Genomic DNA, 23,519 nt, shown 5'->3' with positions numbered 1-23,519 from the left:
CAATGCGTTCAATGACGCAAATTAAAAAAGTTCACGATCCATGCTGCCTAGAAACAGATGTTTGCTAATGTTTCACCTTCTATTCTGCATTTTCAGACCGCTAAACAAATGCAGCAACGCGTGTCTCGAGACGCGTTTTTAAAAATGAACCCTCTTATTAACCTGACATGGCGTCTGCAAGAGACGCTGTAAACACAGCGAGACGCTGCGTAACGCTCAAATACGTCCGTATAGCGCACGTTTACATAGAAAAACAATTAAAACACGACACGCGTTCGGTGTGAACGGCCCCTTTGGAATGCGCGGCCCGCGGTCACCAGCGAGCAAACAGTCTCCTCGAATGGGAATGCGTCCCGCACAGCAACCCAGCAAACCTCTGTAATAAGAAACGCACTGTTCCATAACAAATATAGGGCTATATAGGGGAATGTTAATAAATGATTAATATATCAGTGCAAACTAATTTAGATTCCTTCCTCTGTACATGAGATTCATTTTCGGATATTTACATGGAAAGTAAAGCAATTTTAATGTACATAACTGGATAAAAAATGTTTAAAAAAAAATCTCATTCTGAGGATTTATATTCTAATGATTCATTTTTGTTGGAGCGGAAATATTTCAACACTTGACTGAGGATTCATGGGTGTGAATTGAATGTTTCTCTAGGTGGTCTGTGTTTAACTCCAGATTGCTCCATGTAGTTTTCGAATTGCCTAAATTAAAGCACACTACCATGAATGAAACGGGGCAAGAACATAATCAAAGTGATGTCTCTTAAAGAAAAAGAAAAAAAAAAAAAAAGATTATACAAATGCACTATGCATGTTGGATAGTGGCTACTCATTTTTTGTATTATTCTGTCATCTATTGTATATACATAAAGTACATTAGTAAGTTGTAGGCCAATATTGTAATATGTATATTGATTCATACATGTCTCATCGTATTAATTGTAATTGTGTATATTATTGGACAATGAGCAGATTTACAATGTGATTTCCAAAGGTAAAATCTGTTATTCACACTATTTTTATTTATTTTTTTAAACAAAGTGCAAATTAAAATAGTTTATTTGCCTAATCTACCATGTCAGAAAAGTATCCCATTGATTGTGCATGTACAGTATGTAACCGTAAGAATAAAATTAGGCTTCCTTCTCTGGGTTTGGGTGAAAACAAACTTCAGCCCATTTTTAGTTTGTAAGCTCAAACCCAGAGGCTTTTTTTTTTTTCTTCTTCTTCTTTTTTTCTTTTTTGGAGCTGTGAAGGAAACTCCTCCTCCAACCGAGCCCACATTCCTCCCTGGACCGTTATTCCCAAACGGACTGTGGAGAGAGTGAGTGTATGTGGAGGAGAAGGAAAAATTACAGAAGACTTCAGAAGATTTGTTGGTACCACCGAGCAAGGTAAGCTGTGATTTTCAGGGTTAGGGTTATGCTTTCAAAAGACATCAAATGGTTTTTACAGTGCTTGTGATTTTGTGTTGTTTTAACCTTTAGATGCTTTAGCAGGATTGACTTAAACATAAACTAATCCAACACTCTTAAAAATAAAGTTTACAAATGATTTTACAGTCTGGTGCCATTTTAATTAGCTGTTATGCCATTGGAGAACCTTTTTACATTCTTTTGGTTCATGCTTAACAGATGTAGCAGAACCTCTGATGTAACATAAAATAAAAAACTAATAATAACAATTTCCAAAGACCATACAGCAGCTTAAGAATCCTACTGTGTATGGTGAAAATGGTTTTTGATAAGAAGAAAGCTCTTTGATGGACATATGTTGCTTCAAAGAACCATTGAAGAACCTTTATTTTTAAGAGTGCAAGTAATTCATATCTATTTATATTTTCAGAGATGCTTTGTATTTGGTTGAATATTCAAAGACACATTTGTACAACCCTTAAAAACCTAGAAAGACATAAAAATAAGACAAACTTGTGAATTATGTTATTAGCATTCATTTTTCAAGTCCACCAGAATTCCTTAATTGATTTCATGTAATTTCAGTATGTTCTGGTCTCGCAATGTCCTGTATGAGGCATTTCTATAAGATCTTTGTAATTATGTAGCTTTTATGAGAGGTAAGCACAGCTCCACTGTATTTACAGTGTTAAAGAACATCTTGGTAATGCCTTGTATGACAAACACAGAGCAGTCAAAGAGAAATAACGGTCCGCATCTGGTGACAGGACCACTTAACAAGCAGCTTCTGCATGTAAACATGTCAAGGTGGGGGTCAGTTTAATGAGAAGCAGTTAAAAATGTTGACAACATACGTCATCTTACAACCACCGTAGAGCGATTAAAAAAAACCCCCCAAAAAAACAGCCTACTTTTTTGGTTTGGAAATAGAAGCTAAGTAGCAACACACAGTAGTGACATCGAGGGTGTGGAATCTTGGGGTTTGGTGGGTTTGAGTTGTGTAATTCCCAAACTTCCATCCCCATCCTGGTCAAAACAAGACACACAGTCCTTATGAATTTACTTTTTGTTCCAAGACGAATTCAAGAAGTCATCTCCTTTGATCATGGATTTTGCACGGACAATTCACGGAACATTTGTGGCCATGTTTTGCATCTTGGAAATATGATTATGGAAAAGCTTCCAGTGAGGAGAAGATTCATTTACGGACATGATGACAGTCAAGTAATATTACAGCGCTTGAATAAAAGTTCACACATACAGCAAGTATGTGAAAAGTTTCACTGGAAAAGATGCTGTCGGCCAGTGTCGTCATTTTAAAACAGCATAAGTAAACTTCCACAAGTTGCTTTTCCTTGAACCGAGGACCAACATTTCCTGTGACTGCTCCTCTATACGTTTGACATCTTAGGCCTTTGCATGGGATGCATATCCAAATCAGATAGAACAGGGGAATAAATGTATCTTGCTGTTTGTTTAATCTCATTCAAAGCAGAAGATCAGGGACAGATCTTTATCCTTTAAATATTTACACAGTGCTACTAAATGTCAGCCACATCAGTGGCAATTCAGACACACTGATTTTTTCCCCAAATGATTGCTTATTTTTATTTTCTAAGTGAATGGGAGATAGCTCAAACCATTTTTGCTTTTTGCAGGGTCCACTGAAATGGCTTTCTTGTTGATGTCAGTTACTGTTCTGCATTTGGTCACTCTAGCTCTGCTTTTCATTGCCACGATGGAAAAGGTAAGTGAAAATTCAATGCGCTCTGTGATGAAAAGCTGATTCATTGCCAGAAATCTACACACAAATCTACTCTCTGACCCTATAAACAAACCTATAGTGTTCATCGTCAGTTCAAATACGTGATTGTAAACTATAGTAGATCATGTGAAGCTATTTAGCCATTATACCTACTCAAATTTTGGATGATTGGGGGGAGGGGGGGTGTACTTGCTTGTTTTGATTATTGGGGGGTTACTCCCCCCCCCCCACCCCCAATCCCCCCATTAAATCTATGCCCCTGGATTTTACCTATTTGACTTGGACCAAATCTAAGCAAATTAAGACATGTTGTTCAAAGTTTTATTTTTTGTTTTTTTAATACACTGCAATTTTTCATTGTTTAATTTCTTCTTTTTTCTTTCTTTTTTTAAAAAATTAGATTGAATATATTCTGACCTGTGAAGCAGTTTAAGATGCATTTGTTTGTATAAAAATGTGCTACACACATAAAATCACTATTATTGTTATTATTATTGCAGTCCTGGTGGTCATGGGGAGACATTGAGAACACAGATCTTTGGTATAAATGCATGTATGACAACAGCACAGAAACCTGGCTGTGTGCGTCTGCCAGTGAGAGCGGTAAGCACTCCTACTTCAGTTACTATATATATATATATATATATATATATATATATATACACACACACACACTTACACTACCGGTCAAAAGTTTTGAAACACTTGACCGAAAAGTTTCTCATGCTCTTAAAAATCTTTTGATCTGATGGCGTATGCTTAAATGTTTGAAATTAGTTTTGTAGACAAAAATATAATTGTGCCACCATATTAATTTATTTCATTATAAAACTAAAATGTAATAAAAAAATAATTTTTGAAATTGATGACTTGGACCAAATAATAAAGAAAAGCAGCCAGTAAGTGCTCAACATAGATGGGAACACCTTCAATACTGTTTAAAAAGCATCCCAGGGTGATACCTCAAGAGGTTGGTTGAGAAAATGTCAAGAGTACATGTCTGCAAATTCTAGACAAAGGGTGACTACTTTGAAGATGCTAAAATATAACACAGTTTTGATTTATTTTGGATTTTGTTTAGTCACAACATAATTCCCATAGTTCCATTTATGTTATTCCATAGTTTTGATGACTTGACTATTATTCTAAAATGTGAAAAAAAAAAAATTATAATAAAGAATGAGAAAGTGTTTCAAAACTTTTGACCGGTAGTGTGTATATTATTGTATTATGTTGCATTTAATGTATTGCTATTGTTCTGTTTTGTGGTATATATGTCTTTGCTGCTGTAACGCCTCAATTTCCCTCCAGGGATAAATAAAGTAGTATCGTATCGTATCGGATAGAGTTTATAAACATTTGAGTATTTTAAAGAATAAACATCTAATACGCTTAAGTATAATTAAATGGAACTTAATATTTAAAGATGTTTCTTCAGTTTCAGCCACTTTCCCATCCCAGGGGTTGATTTTTATTCAAAACAGACTTTTTCTTTTTGTTATATGAAGGTCTCATTAAAACATTAAAACCAAACCTTCATCAAAAAAAAATTTTTTGGTACTTTTTTAATGCATTTTAAGGATAGATTTGACTGTATTAGTCTTGTTTTACCCAGACTTTCAATATTAAATTATGAAAATCCATTATAAAAATACACATTATTACATGTTTTTTAAACAATGATAATCTAAACAAAGAGCAAAATAATCTTGAACCATATCAATATTTTGTGAAAATGATTTCAATCATTCTTTGAAAAATTACGACTGTATACATTTCCACCACACCACAGAATTTTGCCCTTAATTACGTTTTGTTTTTTTTTGAAGTTAGTGTTCTTGTTAACCAAGTCAACAAGAGTGTCAAAATATTATTTAATTGTGTGTATTTAGGATTCATAAAATGTTAGCTATGAAATTAGCCTTGGCAAGACAAAGTAGTCAGCATTTTTATTTCAAAAACATTAAAAATCGCATTTCCATCAGCTTAAAAATAGCAAAAATTGTGAGCATGAAAAATGTTTGAACGAAAGTTGAAGAAAAAAAACCCACTCATATATTCCTATTTATTGTAAGGACTATTTATCAGGAATTTGTGAACAGGAAGGTAATTTTGACTTGTTTTTAAGAAATTGGCCATGCAAAAATAGTTTTTTGCTATGAACTATTTTTCAAGTAATTGTGGAATAGTGTTGGAATGCATTTAGTGGTTTCAGTTAAAAGATCTCTTGTGGAACAAGAGGTGTTGAATCAGTTGGTCCTGACCTTTGAAGTTCTGTCATGGCTTTTAGGAGTCACTTCTTTAATCATGAGATGTGAAGGAGGGTCTCTCTTTCTCTGTTTTTCTCTCTCAGAATGGCTGCAGTCAGTACAAGCGCTCATGATCTTGTCTGTGGTCCTCTCCTCCATCTCCTTCATGGTGTTCCTCGGTCAGCTCTTCACCATGTCCAAAGGAGGACTTTTCTATTTCACTGGATTGTGCCAACTTTTTGCAGGTAGCTGAGTGTTTTCATACTATTTTGTAGTATACTTTTGTATTATCAGACAGACAGTCAGATAGATAGACAGAAATCACACCATATGTACCAGTTGAACATGTATTATGTAACAAAGTATTGTATGTGCTGCCCCCTTGTGGCCACTTTCTATTCTCACCCATTTCCATTGTCCTGTATGCTCTTTCAGGTTTTGCAGCATTTGCGGCTATCCTTATCTTCACTTTTCAAAGGAAAGAGATTCTTCAAGATACTCGTGAACTGGAAAAAGGTCATTTCGGCTACTGTTACATCCTCGCCTGGGTGTGTGTGCCTCTCTTGCTTATCAGTGGCACACTTTATGTCCATCTGCGCAAAAGGGCCTGATTATCTCATTAAAGCTGCACAGGGACTTTTACTGTTGATATTATATGCTTAAACTCTAGCTATTATAAAATGGCTTGCTGTTCTGCATAATTTATTATCCTGGACCAAATTCCTGACACTTGCTTTAATGTTTTTTTGGCAAACAAGCTAGCAAGCAATGAGTTGCAACAATACTTGCTGTATTTTTCCATATTGGGGAACCGTTGCTTTAATTAAAAGCTGATAATTAAATGGGATTGAAATGCTTAGCTGCACCTGAATTTGCATTGTTTCAGAGTATGAACTGGAATTGATAAAGAACTTCTTAGTATATAGCAGGGAAGCAGGCATAGTTGTTTGCTGGGTTAGCTTTAAATTTAGTCATGGTAAGACTGGAGTATATATAAAAAAAGAAAACACAAAGTCTTCATTGATGACACAGAGACGTCACTGTGGATGGGTCACTTTCATTCAGAGCACTAGTCTGAATGTCCCAAATGTAAATGTTAGAACTGGAAACACAAAACTTAAGACACATCCTTTTTTATCCCAATATTAAAATTGTGCACTTGTCTCTTTGAACTGTTCTGTTATAACTGTATGCAATTTCTACAAATAAAGTATGATTTGACAGCAGATCAATAGTTCATTGTTTATTTTTAAGTGTGATTGATGTTTTTGACAGACTGACAGTTGACTGTGAATTCAGCGACAGTAGGTCGAAAGTTTTTCTGTGCTTACCAAAATTCAAACCGCTGCCTTCAGTGGCTAAAGCTGGAAATGTTCACAAAGTGCCACCAAAACTATTTTTAGTTATAAATGATGTAATACAGTCATCAGGAATACATATTTGATTAACTCTACTCCCTAACCCAAACCCCAACCCTAAACCTAACCGTCAGAGGAGTAAAAATATAATTCTAGTTTGGAAATTCTTGTCAGTAATTAAGCAGAATGGGTTCAGTTTCAGGGTACATCAACTTTCGGAAGCAACATGTCGATTTCACATGTGATCATGTTGGGCAACATCCAAAAATATCTAGAGTAAACTACACTAAGCAGAACTTTCTATTGCCCATATGGTAAATAGAAAAGATGTAAATCTTACTACAAAAATGCCGCAGTTCAAGTCGGATCAACAAGTGTCCACTAGGAATTTGTTTGGTATCGAGTCATTGAGTTTAGTGTATATACTAAGTGGTTTGCATCATAATGAGATGAAGTAATGGTATATACTGACGTAGTTGTCACTATGTAACAACATGCACTCAGTATTTTACAATGGGAAATGTTGCACTTTGCTTAGAATAACTTTATATTGATTTGTGTGGTTGTGTTAATGACTTATCAACACAACAACAAACCATCATACCACACATTCTCTGCTTTCAAAAGCACAGTAGATCTCGTCTAGTGACAAATTACCTTTGCATCGCTCATCCTGCATACCACAAAGGCGATTAAAGACAAGAACGTGTTCATGCAAAACTCAAAGGGTAGCAAAGGTGAGCTCAACTCATTTCATAAAGTACTTAAATGGATTAAACACACTCACTGCATTGCATGTAGATTACAACATGTAATTTTGTAAAGAGTGTCAAATAAAAACATATGTATTATAATCTCATGTCCACATTCATGAAATGTGTGTACAACGTGTAATAATACGAATAAAGGTTTCTGGAAAGGTGTGGATACCCAGTCTCGCCCCCTTCAACTGTAGCTGGGAGGAAAGGACACTCTCAATCTCAGCTCCCTAGAGAAGACTCGCTCATCTGGTAGAACCAGTCACGATAGTGAGCCAAAGACAGAAAGAGAGAGAGAGACGCTTGACGTGCTTACTAAAGACACAATAAGGACAGAAATCTAATATCAACGAGACACCACCAACCTCATAAGGAATAAGAATGTGGATTGAGGGACACCAGAGTGTTTCAGTACATGTTTTAGGGATGTTTCGAATCTGCTGACTCGAGACATGAATTTGGCCAAAAGCTGAAAATGGGCAGATCAGAGTGATGACAAGTTCCTCTCAATGGTTACGAGGTGAAAAGTAATTTAACACCAGATAGAGTGAGGCCACATAGAATGGGAGGAGATATGAGCCAGTGATATGTCAGAACTTGACGGAAACAATCAATGGATTTGTGAGGGTGTGTAAGAGAAACAGGGAGGTAAGAACCGTCTCTTGATACCTAATCTATGATCTTTTCAAGTAGTACCATTGTGTTACCATTCACTGGATGAACTTTGGGCTTTTTCACATCAAATATAGTCAACAAATCCAATGGAAAATGTTTGAGAAAGGCTGGGAACATTCCTAAAGTTTGAAGACTTGGTGGACTGCACTAAAGCATCTACTGAATTCAAGGATATTTCAAAGTTCTGCAAAACTTCCAGGCACTACAATGATTCCTTTATGGAGTATCTTGATTTTGTTGACTGTGTTGACATATGAAGAAGAACCTCAACTATTTGAATAATTCACCAACTCTCCAACAAGTATCCTAGAGCTGCTGCTGTTAGTTATTGTTTACACACCATCATGATTTGAACTACATTTCTTGGCCCTTTATAGAAGGATATCTTGTCAACTTCAAGGCTCAAATCATGTCAAACTCTCAAGAGCAAAGCCTAAATGAGAATATCATCTTTTCTCCATTGACGGAGTCCAGTCCAGATTTCTTGCACTGTGAGGCAGAACGATATTGTGTGGAAAGCCTGGTGAGTTCAGGCCCTGGAGCGTTCTACACCAACCTCAACAGAGAACAAATTGTACCTTTCCTCTCCCCCGGGGAGGTGGACCAGATCTCCAGCTGGACTGAGGACTATCGCAGCAGCGATGCGGTACTGGAGGATGTAAATGGCAAAGAGGAGGTAGGTTCTGATGTGCAGGACTTTTCTGGACACTATTTTCCTGTACAGTCCGACACGCCAGCACCATGCTTAGAGCTGGGATGGCCGGAAAAGAACAAGTGGATGGATACGGGACGAGTTCTGGTCTACACCAATCCTCCTGCAGAAAATGCGCCTCCAATACGAGAAATTCTCAGGAGACTCCTACATGGAGCCAATAAGGTAAGATTAGATGCTAAACTCAATGCTTACCTTAGAAATGTGCCACAAACTAAAGGAGAAAGACTGATACAAGTTAGCCTTAGTTCATTGGATGCTAACAAATGTTAGCATTGAAATACTGAAGATTTTTGAAAAGACAATCCTTGTTAGTCTTGTTGATCAGATCGCACTGGTTGGCAGGTGAATTTCGGAGTCATTTCATTCAAAAAATTTGTCTGAAATTTAGCGTCCATTAAGTGGCCTACTCTCAACATGTTACAGGAAGTCCATTTCAACTATGTGCTTTTGCATTTCCTGTATGCATATGCTGCGTTCAAGTCGTCTTGGGAAGTTTGAACTTATGAGGTCGGAAATCGTATTTACTATGTGATGTGCCTTCAAGTGATTGTTGTCGGAAATTATTTGGGTCGCCAGCTGGGACATTATTGGTTAGCGTCCTGTGTTGAAGTCATCATGTTCCATATTGAAGTGGCAAAATGCTTAAAACGCTCACTGGATGGCAAAAAGTCCCGTTTTGAAGGCATCAAGTCCCGTATTGAATCCACAAAATGATCACAAACCCCCTTCCCCACAGTCATACATCATAATGCCAAGCATACGATTTGAAGTGCTCGTTTTCGTGTTGCAAAAAGTTGGCTACCCTAGCCTGGTCAGACAAGAAAAGTCTTGGGAGGGACCCTAACGGCAAAACGTCCCGTATTGTAGCGCTCAAAATGCTGAAGCGTCCATACATTTTTGTATGCTGAAAAGTTGGCAAACCTTGAAAGAATGGATCCTTTCCCAATATAAAATTTCTCTCTTTTTCACTTACTGACAAAGACAGACAACATTTTTAGCACCAATGCTACACAATGAAGAGCAAAGATGTGTGTAATTGATGCTTTATCTACATGTTCTTTGATTGATTTTTGGCCACATATAATGATGGGAAGTGTAGTTTTATTGCACAAGCCTGTTTGCCACATAAACCAGCTAATTGTGTCTTATTTTCTAGCAAGGTTTTCATTAGTTGTATAAAAAAAATGCATACAAACTAAATTGTACAGTCAAAATCCACATGTAAAACTGAATTATGGCCAATATGAATTTGCCTATCAACAACTCGGTTGAGAGTTTCCCACTAGGGATACCACTTGTTGTTGTTTTTTTGTTTTGTTTTTTATCCGATACCAAGACTTATATTGCCGATATCGATGCCAATATGATACCAATAATAAATGGAATTTCATTGCAAGTTCTTGGGATAAAAGGGGTAATTGTACAGTAAATATTATTTTTAAAAGCCAAATTCTTTTCTTTTTTTTGTTTTTTTTTACATTTACTGCATAGTCTTAATTGGAAAATTATTGTTAGACTTCTGTTTTGTTTATCATTTATTAACAATTAATACAAAACATTATTAATGTTTTAATAACTATTAATTTAAATAAACTTGTAACGTCACATAAAAACATTATAATAAATGTCACATTTAGATTTGTCAAGATTAATATGTGGTAAGTTTGCTAATTCTTTAGTTTTTGCTTTGAAGCTTATGATACGCATACATTTTCATGGTAACTAAATTAGATAACTAGTTTTAAAAAAAAAGAATCAATATTTTTACATGAGGATCAATATTCTTGATACAACATCAGTTTTGAAGAAACAATACTTTAGGATCGATCCACCCATCCCTATTTCACACTGTGATTCACACTCCAATTACAACTTGGAGGTGGTGTTCATTTGTGCTCATCTCATAAATACAGTATTTTTGACATTAAGTTTTTGCATGTTTGTATTGGGCAGCTAATTGCCATGGTGACCGACAAATTGTCAGACAGTGCCGTCATTGGTGACCTCCTGTGTGCTGCATCACGTGGAGTTCCTGTGTACATCATTCTCAACAAAAGATCTGTGGAAGAGAACTGCTCTTTGCACCGGCTTCAACATCCGGTGAGTTCACATACAGTAAATGACCAGGTGTTGCATGGTACCCAAAAAGAATTAATTTCCTTGTTTTCATTACAACGTTTTGTGGTGTAACAGTTATTTTGGACTTATGATACCTTTAAAAGAACAGTTCACCCAAAAATGAACATTCTGTCATCATTTATTCACCCTTATTGTCATTTCAAACCAGTATGACTTTTTCTCATGCGGAACACAAAAATAAAAAATGTAATGAATATTCTGGCCTTTTCAATACAATGGCAATAAAGATTAAAAAGGATCCTAAAGTATCATAAAAGTTGTCCATGTGGCTCTTGCGTCATATTGCAAGTCTTCTGAAGGCATACGATACATTTTAAGTAATTTTTCAGTGAAAATTTTGACGTCCGTTGCGTGTTTTTAGTGCTAAACTATGCAAGTTCTTGCAATGCAAGCCACTGTGAATGCGGTTATCTCATAGCACTCACGAATGCTTGATAAAGGTCAAGATTTTCAATTAAAAATGACTTCAACAAAACCCATCGTATGCCTTCAGAAAACTTGAAATATGATGCATGAGTCGCATGGACTGCTTTTATGATACTTTGGGACCTTTTTAAAGCTTTATAGTGAGTCACTATCCACTGTGATTGTATTTAAAAGATGGACTGGGACATTCATTACAACATCTCCTTTTTTGTTCCACATCAGAAAGTCATACAGGTTAAGAAAGAAATGTGAAAGAGCAAATTGACAAAATTCTGTCTTTTTTTTTTTTTTTTTTTTTTGGCTAATCTATCCCTTTAAGTTTTCCAACATATCCTACCTCTTCTGCCATACATTCCCTTGCATCTGTATATAACAGATTTGTATTTGTACATACGTATGTATATATATATATATATATATATATATATATATATATATATATATATATATATATATATATATATTCTTATTGTGTATGTAAATATATACTTATATTTTTTATTCACTTTTTATTTTTATTCTATTTTTGTTTGTTGTATTGTTTGTGCACTGGAAGCTTCTGTCACCAAGACAAATTCCTTGTATGTGTAAGCATACTTGACACTAAAGCTCATTCTGATTCTCATTCTGAAAACCACTACACATTGTTTTCAAAGCTCCATGCACACCTCAACAGACTCAACCTTACTTAGACTTAACAAACTGTTCCTCTAAAGACGCTGACTACAACCACCACCCCTGGAGCCGCAAGTTCAAATCCAGGGCATGCTGAGTGACTCCAGCCAGGTCCCCTAAGCAACTAAACTGGCTCGGTTGCTAGGGAGGGTAGAGTCACATAGGGTAACCTCCTCGTGGTTGCTATAATGTGGTTCGCTCTCGGTGGGACGCGTGGTGAGTTGTGCGTGGATGCCGCGGAGAATAGCGTGAAGCCTCCACACACGCTAAGTCTCTGCGGTAATGCGCTCAACGAGCCACGTGATAAGATGCACGGATTGACGGACTCAGATGCGGAGGCAACTGAGATTTGTCCTCCGCCACCCGGATGGAGGCGAGTCACTACGCCACCACGAGGACTTAGAGCGCATTGGGAATTGGGCATTCCAAATTGGGGAGAAAAAAAAAATTCCTTTAAACAAAAGACTTTTAGACACACCTTAGTGTATACCTCAACATCTGTTACCAGATGATACTCTTCATCGTAGAGTATGTAGAAGTATGAATGCGGAGAATGTCTATAATAACTGAGGCTACACTCATAGCCGAAGTGAACAGGTTCCACAACATTTATCTGGTTACACACAATCACTCACCATAAAACTTAACAGGAACTGAACTTTAGTTGAACGTTAAAATCATTGAGAACTGTGATCTATAACTAACTATAAGCTCATGAATGCATTGAAGAGCAAATTTTTGAAATGTTTGAATAATTTCTTACTTGATGATGTTTCAGAATATCAGAGTGCGCCTTCTAGGTGGTAAAACGTTCCTGACACGTGATGCAAAGATGTTGGTTGGAGAACTCAAGGACAACTTTGTATTTGTGGACCTGGAGACTGTGATGTTGGGGAGCTACAGGTAAAGGAAGAATGAGGTGTAGTAAACTCTTTAAAAGATTGTTAGCCAAAGTGTACAAAGTGAATTACAGTACATGTTTTAATACAGAAATTCTCCTTTTGTGTTCCACGGAAAGAGAAAGTCTTATGGGTTTGGGACTACATAAGGGTTGTCAAATAAATGAAGACAGAATTTTGTATTTTTGGGTAACTATTCCTTTAAACTTTGCTCACAAGATCTAGTGCAGATTTATCATTAGATGTAACCTTTTGATTTTTCTCTCATTGTATTGATCAGTCCTACCTGGAGCGACACTCACCTGCATCGTCAGATCATCACCGTTATGAGCGGGCCAGTGGTGGAATCTTTTGATCGAGAGTTTCGAATCCTCTATGCTACCTCACTCCCGATCCCAGACACACTGAAAACTGGGATGCCAGTAAATGAACCTAATGCACTTTTTAAGCCAGTACCTTTGAACTCGAACAACACTAAAGTTGAACTCACTGAGTTCATTTCCAGTCCTCCCCCTCCACCAACCGACTGCCCGCTGGACTGGGAGGCAATGGGGGTCATCCAGAGATGTCCAGAGAGCCCTCTTTATTCACCTGATGCTGGTGAGGTGCCGTTCCATCATCGACCTGTCCTGGACAGACGTCATGGTGGATGGGAGTTTCCCTCAAATGAGTTTAATGCCAGAGTTTTGTCTGGGCATCAAGAGGAGGGCAAGTAAGTAAAAAATACAAAGTCATTTGACTTTACTGGTAAATGTGACTTCCAAAGTGTTTATGGGGGATAGTTCACCCAAAAATTCAATTCAGTCAAAATGCGTATGATTAAGTTCAGAATGTCTGTGCTATTGTATTCCATTTAAAGTAGATGGTGACCAGAGGCTGTACTATGGAGACAGGAAGGGAAATTATTTTCTGAAATATTTTGTTGTGTTCACTCACTGTTATTTTGGGTTTCTTCGCATTAAATGAACTATGGTTTTATTAGAGTTTATTTGTAGTCTAACCATAGTAACCACAAAATTGTCCATGGTTTTACTACTGTGCAGTTTACTACATTTTTAACCATGATAATCTTTGTGAAACCTAAGCAATAATGCAGGAAAACCAAAATTATGGTAATAAAATCACAATGTTGTTGTTCTTGTGGTTTTACTACAAATATCATAGTTCAACAATGGTTACTGTAGTAAAACCATGGTTTACCCTTATGAAACTTGACCGTGGTTTTACTACAATAACAATAGTTTACCATAGTTTTTGTAGTAAAACCTTAGAAATCATAAAATTAACCATAGTTACTACAGTCATGATCACTACAATTTTACTATAGTAAAACCATGGTTAATTAATTGCAAGGAAACAAAATGTATTGTGAGAGAGAGCAAAACTTTTTTCCAAGGGAATGCAAAACTATTTCAGAAAGTAAATTCCATCACCTGTCCTCTAAACAGCATAAAAAGAACTATAAAAATTGCCCATATGACTTTTGCACTATATTACAAGTCTTCTAAAACCATTCAGTATAGATTTGTGCGAAGAACAAACTGAAACTTAAGTGGTTATTCACACTTTCAAGCGCTGGAAAGAGGTTTGAATGTGAATAAGATTTGAGTGCTACAGAATGGAAGATTTTCAGTAAATAATGATAGATTTAAATATCCATCTGTTCCTCAAGTCAAATCATTTTGATTTGTATAGCGCCTTTCACAACACACTTTGTTTCAAAGCGGCTTTACAGAAAATCATGCATTAACAGAAAATGAAACCATAATATATATAAAGTCTTAGAGCCATCACTGTGTAACACACAAACAACACACAAAGCTTTTTATGTATTTATCTATTTATATAAGTGTAGTCATATGTATTTCATTTTTTGTATTTACTACTTTATTTTTATTATTTATTTATAGTTATTATTTTTATTATTATTAACTTTTTTCTTTGCCCTTTTTGGCAGCCTGGACATTCTACTTAATAACTCCTTTTATATTCAAGGATTTTTTTTTTTTTGACAGGTTTGATACGGGTGAATAGATACATTTTGCTGAAACTATCCCTTTAATGTCTGTCATTATTTTTTTCAAGACAGACTTGTGCTAAACTCAAAAGTAGGGTTGGGTAAAAATACTGATTTTCCGATTAATTGCGATCTTCATCTGAACAATCCCGATATCGATTCTTAAAATCCCAGATCGATCTTTTACATTTATTTCAAAGTTTACTTCGGTTTTGGTTGTGTTTATTAAATTTGGTTGTGTTCTGTTAAATAAATAGCAATTGAACTGCATAGTTTGGGCCCTGTTGTTTTTATTTGTATTTTTATTAACATTATCGTAATGTACCAAGTTAGAAGGTTTCCTGTATAATTCACAGATCATAAGCTGAGTGAATTTCTTTCATATTTAAAGGAAAATTTCTTGGTTCAATATAAATTAAGCTCAGTCAACAGCATTTGTAGCATAATGTTGATTACAACACATTAAAATCTGGTTTCCAGTGAGGCACTTACAATAAAAGTGAATGGGGGCCAATTTTTGAATGTTAAACTACTCATTGTTTCAAAAGTATAGCCACAAGACACAAACAATATGTGTGTTAACATGACTTTAGTGTGATAAAATCACGTATTAACGTTTTCCGTGTAAAGTTATAGCCACTTTTTCAAAGCTGCCATGACGATGTAATGTCAACAAACCCTAAATCCCTGAAATGACAGAAAACATTATGACATGTACAACTTTACAGCTCAAATAATACACAAGTTTTAACAGAATAATTAATGTAAGTGCTTTAATAAAATTATAAGCTTCAAATTTCTGCGTTGAAACCCTCCAAAAATTGGCCCCATTCACTTCCATTGTAAGGGCCTCACAGTAACCTTGATTTTAGCTGTTGTTTTTTTTTTTTTTTGAAAAGGAGAGTCAACATTTTTGTTATAATCAACATTATGCTGTCGATTGAGCTTTACTTGTATTGATCCCGGAATATTCCTTTAAGAAAATGGACATTCTAACTGAAATACCCAAATTAATCTGAATTGACGAACCAAATTTGTTCGAAAACCAATTGAAACAAATCGAGTAGATGCCCAGCCCTACTCAAATGTAACAACTGAACACATGACTATAGGTATTGTACACAAAATTTACATTATTTGCAGACAGAAGCTGTTTCTGTATAACTTTCTGATAGAAATGAAAAGCCATTTCTTATCTGGATTCCAGGTTAAATTCAATGTTTCTGTCTGACTTCAGGCATCCAGAATATCAAAGACCAAGGTTAGTATCTTCCTAAAGTTTTTTTTTTTTTTTAAATAAGAGGCGAGTTCTGGTGTGTGTATGTCTGAATGTATTGTTACACATGTCTGTGTTTGTTCTTGGCATACATTTGCCTTTTCTGTTGTAGACGACATTTCTCCCCAGGAGAAATCCAGATGCATTGCAACGAGCAAGTGAATAGGTAAACATTAAAAGAGATATTCACAAAAGAACAATAGAAAGAAAAACAAAGACGAACAGGTAGACAAATATTTGAGATCAATCGTCTAACAAAGCTCACAATGTTATGTGCAGCTCTTTCATTCCAAGGCCTTTACAAATGCCTGAGAGAATCACATACAATCTTCACTCTCCTCCGTTGAACACTGAAAATGAGGAGAGATATCCTGTATACAAACCTCGCACCCACAGAAAGGACATAACATCAGAGGAAGAAATCGGACTGTCGATCAGACGAGAACCCTTCCTCAGGAGGGACAGAGTTTCAGGAGAGAATACGAACCCAGAGGGAAACAAATCGGCTCATTTAAAGGTATGTGTTAAAGCAAAAAGCCACGCTTCACATCATGCCTAACTACACTCCCTGACTGTGGCAAAATCACTGTAAGCGAGCCTCGAGTGGCTTACCCATAGGTGAATTATGGACCAGGCCAATGGGGCCAGTGCCCAGGGGCGCTTGACTACAAGGGGCCCGGAGGGTAAAAGGCCCCTAGGGGGTTTAAAGTGATATTGTGTTGATACCGGGGCAGTAGTTATAGTGCACAATTTGTCAAATAATGCAAATAATTTTGAGACAGCAAGATGTTTTTCTGAGTAACAAATTAAGATGATGCTTACTCAAAATAACTACTTCAGAAAACGTCAACCATTTCCTGGTAATTTCAAACACATTTGACATTTTATTACATCTTAAGTATTCTATAAACAAAGGAATCTCTATTATGATTGGATGAGTCAATGTGAGCCCACTTTGAACATTTGTCATAACAAATCTATTCGCCCCACTTAAGAAAAACAATGTGTTTAATAGAGGCCTTTAGCCCCTGCAACAGGGGGGCTTTTTACCCCAAATACTATCCTTACACTTATTGGACAGTTATTACATTTTTTTTATTATTATTTAATGACCTTAAACACAACTGAAAATGATAAATAAGTGTTTTGTCTCAAAAGAAATGTGTTAATTTCAGGGATTTTTAATTAGCTACATAAATTTGCAATGTTTTAAAAAAAGAATAAAAATTACATCAAACTGCCTCAAAATCAATCTTTAGACATTAAACGCAATGATCTCATGGAACAGGAAAATTTTCCGGTGTATAGTGACAAACAGATGTTTAGGAAAGTACTGTCGTCGTTTTTGTTGCTATTTAGTGTTTTGGGAGAAAATAAAATCAAAGGAGCCTTTTACCCCGTGGAGCCTTCAGCCCCGTTATACCCTACTGATTAAACTAGATACGTAAAGTTTGTTGAGACAAACTAGAATGTTGGCCTGACAAAACCTTGTCAGTAAAAAGAAAGAAAGAAAGAAAGAAAGAAAGAAAGAAGAGAGCATCTTAAAGCAGATTAAAGGGCTTGTGTGTAAGTTTTGACATCTGAAGCTGAACATCCCAAAACAGACTCATAGCTCATTTAAACATTCTGTCAATGTAATGTAGTCTAAGGGATTTTGAAATGATGCCTTCACAGGGCTTTTCGATGGAAGAATAATAATGGTAGCCAAGCTGTAGGGTCGTTCCAAACAGAATTTCCAATAAAATTACCAAATGACCACGATTTTTGAGCCACACACCTTTCAGCCCATCAAAGTTCTCACAATGGAGGGTAAAATCTTTGAAGGAAATAGGATGTAGGGATGAACACTTCTGAATGGAACGTACCCCATCATTCAGATCAGTTAGAAAAGATATAGCAGCGTGAGCCAGAACTGCCTGAACTCTTTGCTGAATTTCACCAAACCCTTGCATAGATACTGTAGGAGCCTACTGTATTTGTTAAATTCTTCAATATTTAAAGTGTTTGATGAAGTTAAAATGTTTGATAATGTATTATTGCCCCTTTAAATATATGCAAGTTTACACATTTTTTATTTTTTATTTTTTTTGGTATGCATAATTTGTAGTATTTACATTGAGTTTATGTTATGTTTAACAAATATTAAAATGGTACTGTCTCTTTAAAAACAGTGGCTGTTCAGTTAACGTGTTTCAGTTGAGCGGTTTCTTTACCACATCCTTGATGTGTTTGAATTGATCTGACTGTAAATAACAGAACAGGTATTAAAATAGATTGCATAGATCTCAACTTTAAAAGGGCCCTAAAAGAAAATTGGCCCCAGGGCCCTTTCTAGTCATAATCTGCCCCTGGGCTTACCATTACAAAAACATAATGTGGCCCTGGAACAATTGTGATGTGCAATAAATAAATTCTATAATGTATTAAACATTGATGTGTTTTATCAGTTTGTACTGTTCTCGCTGTTGTTGGATTTTTCCCCTTTTTCTCCCAATTTGGAATGCCCAATTCCCAGTGTGCTTTTAAGTCCTCGTGGTCGCGTAGTGATTCACCTCAATCCGTGTGGCAGAGGACGAATCCCAGTTGCCTCCACGTCTGAGACCGTCAACCCATGCATCTTATCACGTGGCTTGTTGAGTGTGTTGCCACGGAGACATAGCACGTGTGGAGGCTTCATGCCATCCACCGCGGCAACCATGCTCAACCACGTGCCTCACCGAGAACGAACCACATTATAGCGATCACGAGAAGGTTATCCCATGTGACTCTACTCTCCCTAGCAACCGGGCCAATTTGGTTGCTTAGGAGACCTGGCTGGAGTCACTCAGCACGCCCTGGGATTCGAACTAGCGAACTCCAGGGGTGGTAGCCTGCGTCTTTACCACTGAGCTACCCAGGCCCCCATGTTCTCGCCACTCAAGGTTTACAGTGATTTTACCACAATTAAAGGAACATTCTGGGTTCAATATAAGTTAAGCTCAATCGGCAGCACTGGTGGCATGATGTTGATTAACCTCAAAAATTTATTTCGACTTGTCCTAGCTTTTCTTTAAAGAAAATGCACAAATCTGGTTTACAGTGAGGTACTTCACTTCCATTGTGAGTGCCTCACTGTAACCTCCATTTTTGCTTTTTTAAAGAAAAAGAGAGACAAGTCAAAATTCATTTTTGTGGTAATCAACATTATGCCACAAATGCTGCCGATTGAGCTTAACTTGTACTGAACGTGGAATATTTCTTTAAGAAGTGATGTTAGGCACTCATGGTGTATTGCTTTATTGAAATATGTATGTATTTCAATCAACTCTGATTTCATTCTTTCTTGAACTATTTCTTTGTTTTCTTTCACAGAAGCCTGCAGAGCTGTCACGGAGCAAGACTTTCAGCACGTTGAGTGACATTATTAAAAGAGTGAATGCACGTGTGAGTTCAGGACAGCAGAAGACAGAAAACCTAACACCAGGAGTCAGCAAATCAACACTGGACCTCAATTTTCAGAGAGCAGATGCTTCATCAAATGCTCGAACCACTGTAAGAGATTTCTCATGTATTGTGTGTTCTAAACATACATTTGTCCCATCTACTAAATGACCAGTACAATGTTTTCCATGTTGCAACTTATGTTTCAAGCCTACTATGGTATTCACAGTAGCACTGTATAGTTATTACTCAATATTATGGATTATTCTAGCATATTTCTTATCTTAAAGGTGCACCCAAGTAATTGTTTCACCTACTGATACGACAATGGACTTTAACACTGACACCAATTTGTGTGGATGCAACATCAAGTAAATGCAAAGGTTTTCAGTTATCGATGGCGTATCTTTAAGTAATGTTTACCACAGAACTCATTTCACTCATAAACCCAAAACTGCCATTATAATTCCAGAAGGAACCCATGGTGAATTAGCCTTCCGAGTTCGCTTACAAGTTGACATCACAGCTGAACAGCTTTTGGTGAAATTTATACCAAGAAAGTTGTTCTTTGTGCTTAAATTATGATTTTTTTAACAAAACCAGAAAATATATATTCGGGTCACGGGTCAATGCCCACAATGAATCTCTTCATCCCAGATAGCATACGTACATCTCCTAGATGTCTGTTTGAGATAATTTCATCTGGAAAGCATCAGCATCTAATTAACATCTGCTAAACATCTTAAAAAGATCAGATTTACAAACAATCTAAATCATAAATGTCTCAAAGACATCAGCTGAATGACTTATAGACATCCAAGACATACTTGCAGTATTGACATACATCTTATAGACGTATTGCAGATGAGCAAACAACGTAAAAAAATTCATCTTCCAGATGTAAACGCACATCAGATAGACGTGTGGGTAATGTACATATGTGTGCTTTTCAGGGATTCTACTCACATGCATATGTCATCAGTCCTATTCGTCCCACACCGAGTGGGATTCAAACTGGTGATCCCCGGCATGGGAGCCGGATGCACTAGCAAGGACAAGCTATCACGTACCACGTACCAGCTGGCTACCGTTACACATACCTAAAGAATGCACTGTTTCACCAGTCTACAACCCTGATAGCACACACACATCCTTCAGCTGTCTATTTGATGTGTGTGTGTTTACAACTGGAAGATGTATTGTTTTACGTTGTTTGCTTATCTGCAATACGTCTATCAGACATTTCATCCTGGATATCAATTAGACATTCAGCAGATGTCTTTGAGATGTTTATTATTTAGAATGTATGTAAATCTGATCTTTTTAAGATGTCTAGCAGATGTTAATTAGGCTAGATTACAATGCTTTCCAGATGAAAAGATATAAAACACAAATCTCGGAGATGTGCGTGTGATGGAAGTGTGTCTTTTATCATACAATACATACTCTGACAGTACGCAGGGATTGATTTATCTATGTTTATTCCTCATGATCCACGCCCAGATAGCACACGAATGTCTCTGAGATGTCTTGTTTAGATCTTTTCATCTGGGAAGCATCTAACATCTGCTAAACATCTTAAAAAGATCAGATTTACAAACATTCTGCTGAATGTGTTATTGACATCCGAGACATACTTAATGACATATGTCTTATAGACATACTGCAGATGAGTAAACAACGTAAAACAGATGTCTTCAAGATGTACAGTAATCACACATCATATAGACATCTGGGTGATGTACTGTTTTCATCCACCAAAAACGTAGTGTTTTGAAAACGCTCGCCACCATATACTTTGAAAAACTATGACTTTAGGTAACTAAAAGCTGAGTTTTGAAACAAAAACTGATTAGTGTGGATGTGGCCCAAGATAGGATGGGCCAGTAACAGTTTTAACGCGAGGCTTATCATAACGCAAAATCAAGATGGCACCCCCAACCACAAAACCGATTAAACATTTACAGCTCAAATAACACGTAGTTAAAAAATGTGTGTCCAGTGTTGGGTAAGTAATTAATTACTAACTACTAATTACATCTTCTACAGTGTAATTAGATTACTGTCCTAATTACTCTGTCTGAAAAGTAATTGCATTACTTATTACTAATTACTTTCTAAAACCCTTATCAACCTCGACCAGATGAAAAATTCAAGGATAGACATGAAACTGTTCTTTCTTTCTCCCAATTTGGAATGCCTAATTCCCACTACTTAGTAGGTCCGAGTGGTGGCGCAGTTACTCACCTCAATCCGGGTGGCGGAGGACAAGTCTCAGTTGCCTCCACTTCTGAGACCGTCAATCCACACATCTTATCATGTGGCTCGTTGTGCATGACACTGAGGAGACTCCACATGTGCTCATGCTACTCTCCGCGATCCACGTACAACTTACCATGCGCCCCATTGAGAGCGAGAACTACTAATCGCGACCACGAGGAGGTTACCCCAAGTGACTCTACCCTCCCTAGCAACCGGGCCAATTTGGTTGCTTAGGAGACCTGGCTGGAGTCACTCAGCATGCCCTGGATTCTAACTCGCGACTCCAGGGGTGATAGTCAGCGTCAATACTCGCTGAGCTACCCAGGCCCCCATCAAACCATACTTTTAATTCTTTCAAATAAATCATATAAAATCAAATGAATTATTCATGAAATGGCCAAAGAATTTAAGGGGGCAGCGTTAAATTAGAAAACATATTTTTTAACATTAGATGTTAAATTTCGATTTCAAATTCACTATTTTTTTATATAGAATTGTTCTATAGACTTTAAAGTATTTAACACAATTACATCAGAAGTAACTGTAATTAAATTACTGAAAAATTAAGAGTAATCCCTTACTTTACTTTTTTCAATGAAAAAGTAATTTAATTACAGTAATTAATTACTTAGTAATGCATTATACCCAACACTGTTTGTGTCATTGCTTTATTACCCTAACCCAGAAATACTTACTTTAGTTACTTTATCACGTTTCCCGTCCGTTCACAAACTGAAGGGACCTCTGATCCTCAGAGGTATTTTACAGCATTCCACAAATTCAGAGAAATCTGGTTGAAAATAATCCATAATATTCTTATCAAAATTAAAATAAATGTACAAATTCTTTTATTTCCTTCCAGAACTGTGACAATCTGCCCCTGACTCCAGCTCTGGCACTTATGAAAAAGCGGAATGATGAGGTAAAATCTGGACTGTTGCGGAGCATGCCCAGTGTGTTTGCGCCGAGTTTCAGAAATTCCGGCTTTGGCCTGCAGAGAGAGACATGGAGATCTCATTTTAGAAGCCATAGAAATGAGGAGGAGCACTGACTGATGGAAACTCCAGACTATGATATCACCAGTTATAAAATAATACCCACATATTTTAAATACATGTAACTGTAATTAATAGTGCTGCAAGTAAATGGGGGTTTTACTGCCTGCTGGGAACAGCCTACATTCAAGAACAATGGCAAAGATAGAAAACTGGACTATCAAAATAAGTCTGGTTTGCTGATGTATTCATTAATATTATGATGAACTTAACATATGTGAAACTATATGATGTACGAATTACATTTTCTCACTGAAAGGGGAAATATGATAATGGAGTTTAAAGGCTTGCCAATTTCTTTTAAAATATTTCTTCATTTTAAATAGATTTATAAAAGCTACTACCACAAATACTACAAGTGTGAAGACTCTTTGTGTTCAAATATAATGTATATTCTGTTT

General features: G+C 36.5%; 2 protein-coding genes across 4 annotated transcripts; both read left to right on the top strand.

Annotated features, from left to right (window-relative positions):
- The first annotated feature begins 1,295 nt into the window (after nucleotides 1–1,295).
- Nucleotides 1,296–6,664, top strand: emp3a (epithelial membrane protein 3a). The gene is made up of 5 exons (XM_051675873.1): nucleotides 1,296–1,408; nucleotides 3,088–3,176; nucleotides 3,695–3,797; nucleotides 5,548–5,688; nucleotides 5,879–6,664. Exons 2-5 carry the CDS (start codon nucleotides 3,099–3,101, stop codon nucleotides 6,052–6,054), a joined length of 498 nt encoding a protein of 165 aa, XP_051531833.1. The 5' UTR covers nucleotides 1,296–1,408; nucleotides 3,088–3,098; the 3' UTR covers nucleotides 6,055–6,664.
- Nucleotides 6,665–7,883: 1,219 nt separating this feature from the next.
- fam83e (family with sequence similarity 83 member E) lies at nucleotides 7,884–23,486 on the top strand. 3 transcript variants are annotated; one of them, XM_051675745.1, is made up of 10 exons: nucleotides 7,885–8,207; nucleotides 8,309–9,111; nucleotides 10,903–11,049; nucleotides 12,968–13,092; nucleotides 13,369–13,800; nucleotides 16,313–16,366; nucleotides 16,494–16,547; nucleotides 16,661–16,898; nucleotides 19,733–19,912; nucleotides 22,926–23,486. In XM_051675745.1, the coding sequence occupies exons 2-10, from the start codon at nucleotides 8,644–8,646 to the stop codon at nucleotides 23,112–23,114; spliced, it is 1,887 nt and encodes a 628-aa protein (XP_051531705.1). In that variant the 5' UTR covers nucleotides 7,885–8,207; nucleotides 8,309–8,643; the 3' UTR covers nucleotides 23,115–23,486. The 3 variants fall into 3 exon arrangements, with proteins under 3 accessions (XP_051531706.1, XP_051531705.1, XP_051531704.1); XM_051675746.1 differs by having other exon boundaries at nucleotides 7,884–9,111; nucleotides 16,778–16,898; XM_051675744.1 differs by having other exon boundaries at nucleotides 7,885–9,111.
- Nucleotides 23,487–23,519: the final 33 nt, after the last annotated feature.

This window comes from Myxocyprinus asiaticus, chromosome 37, assembly GCF_019703515.2.
Source record: "Myxocyprinus asiaticus isolate MX2 ecotype Aquarium Trade chromosome 37, UBuf_Myxa_2, whole genome shotgun sequence".
Taxonomy (NCBI): domain Eukaryota; kingdom Metazoa; phylum Chordata; class Actinopteri; order Cypriniformes; family Catostomidae; genus Myxocyprinus; species Myxocyprinus asiaticus.
This window is presented reverse-complemented; position numbering and strand designations above follow the sequence as displayed.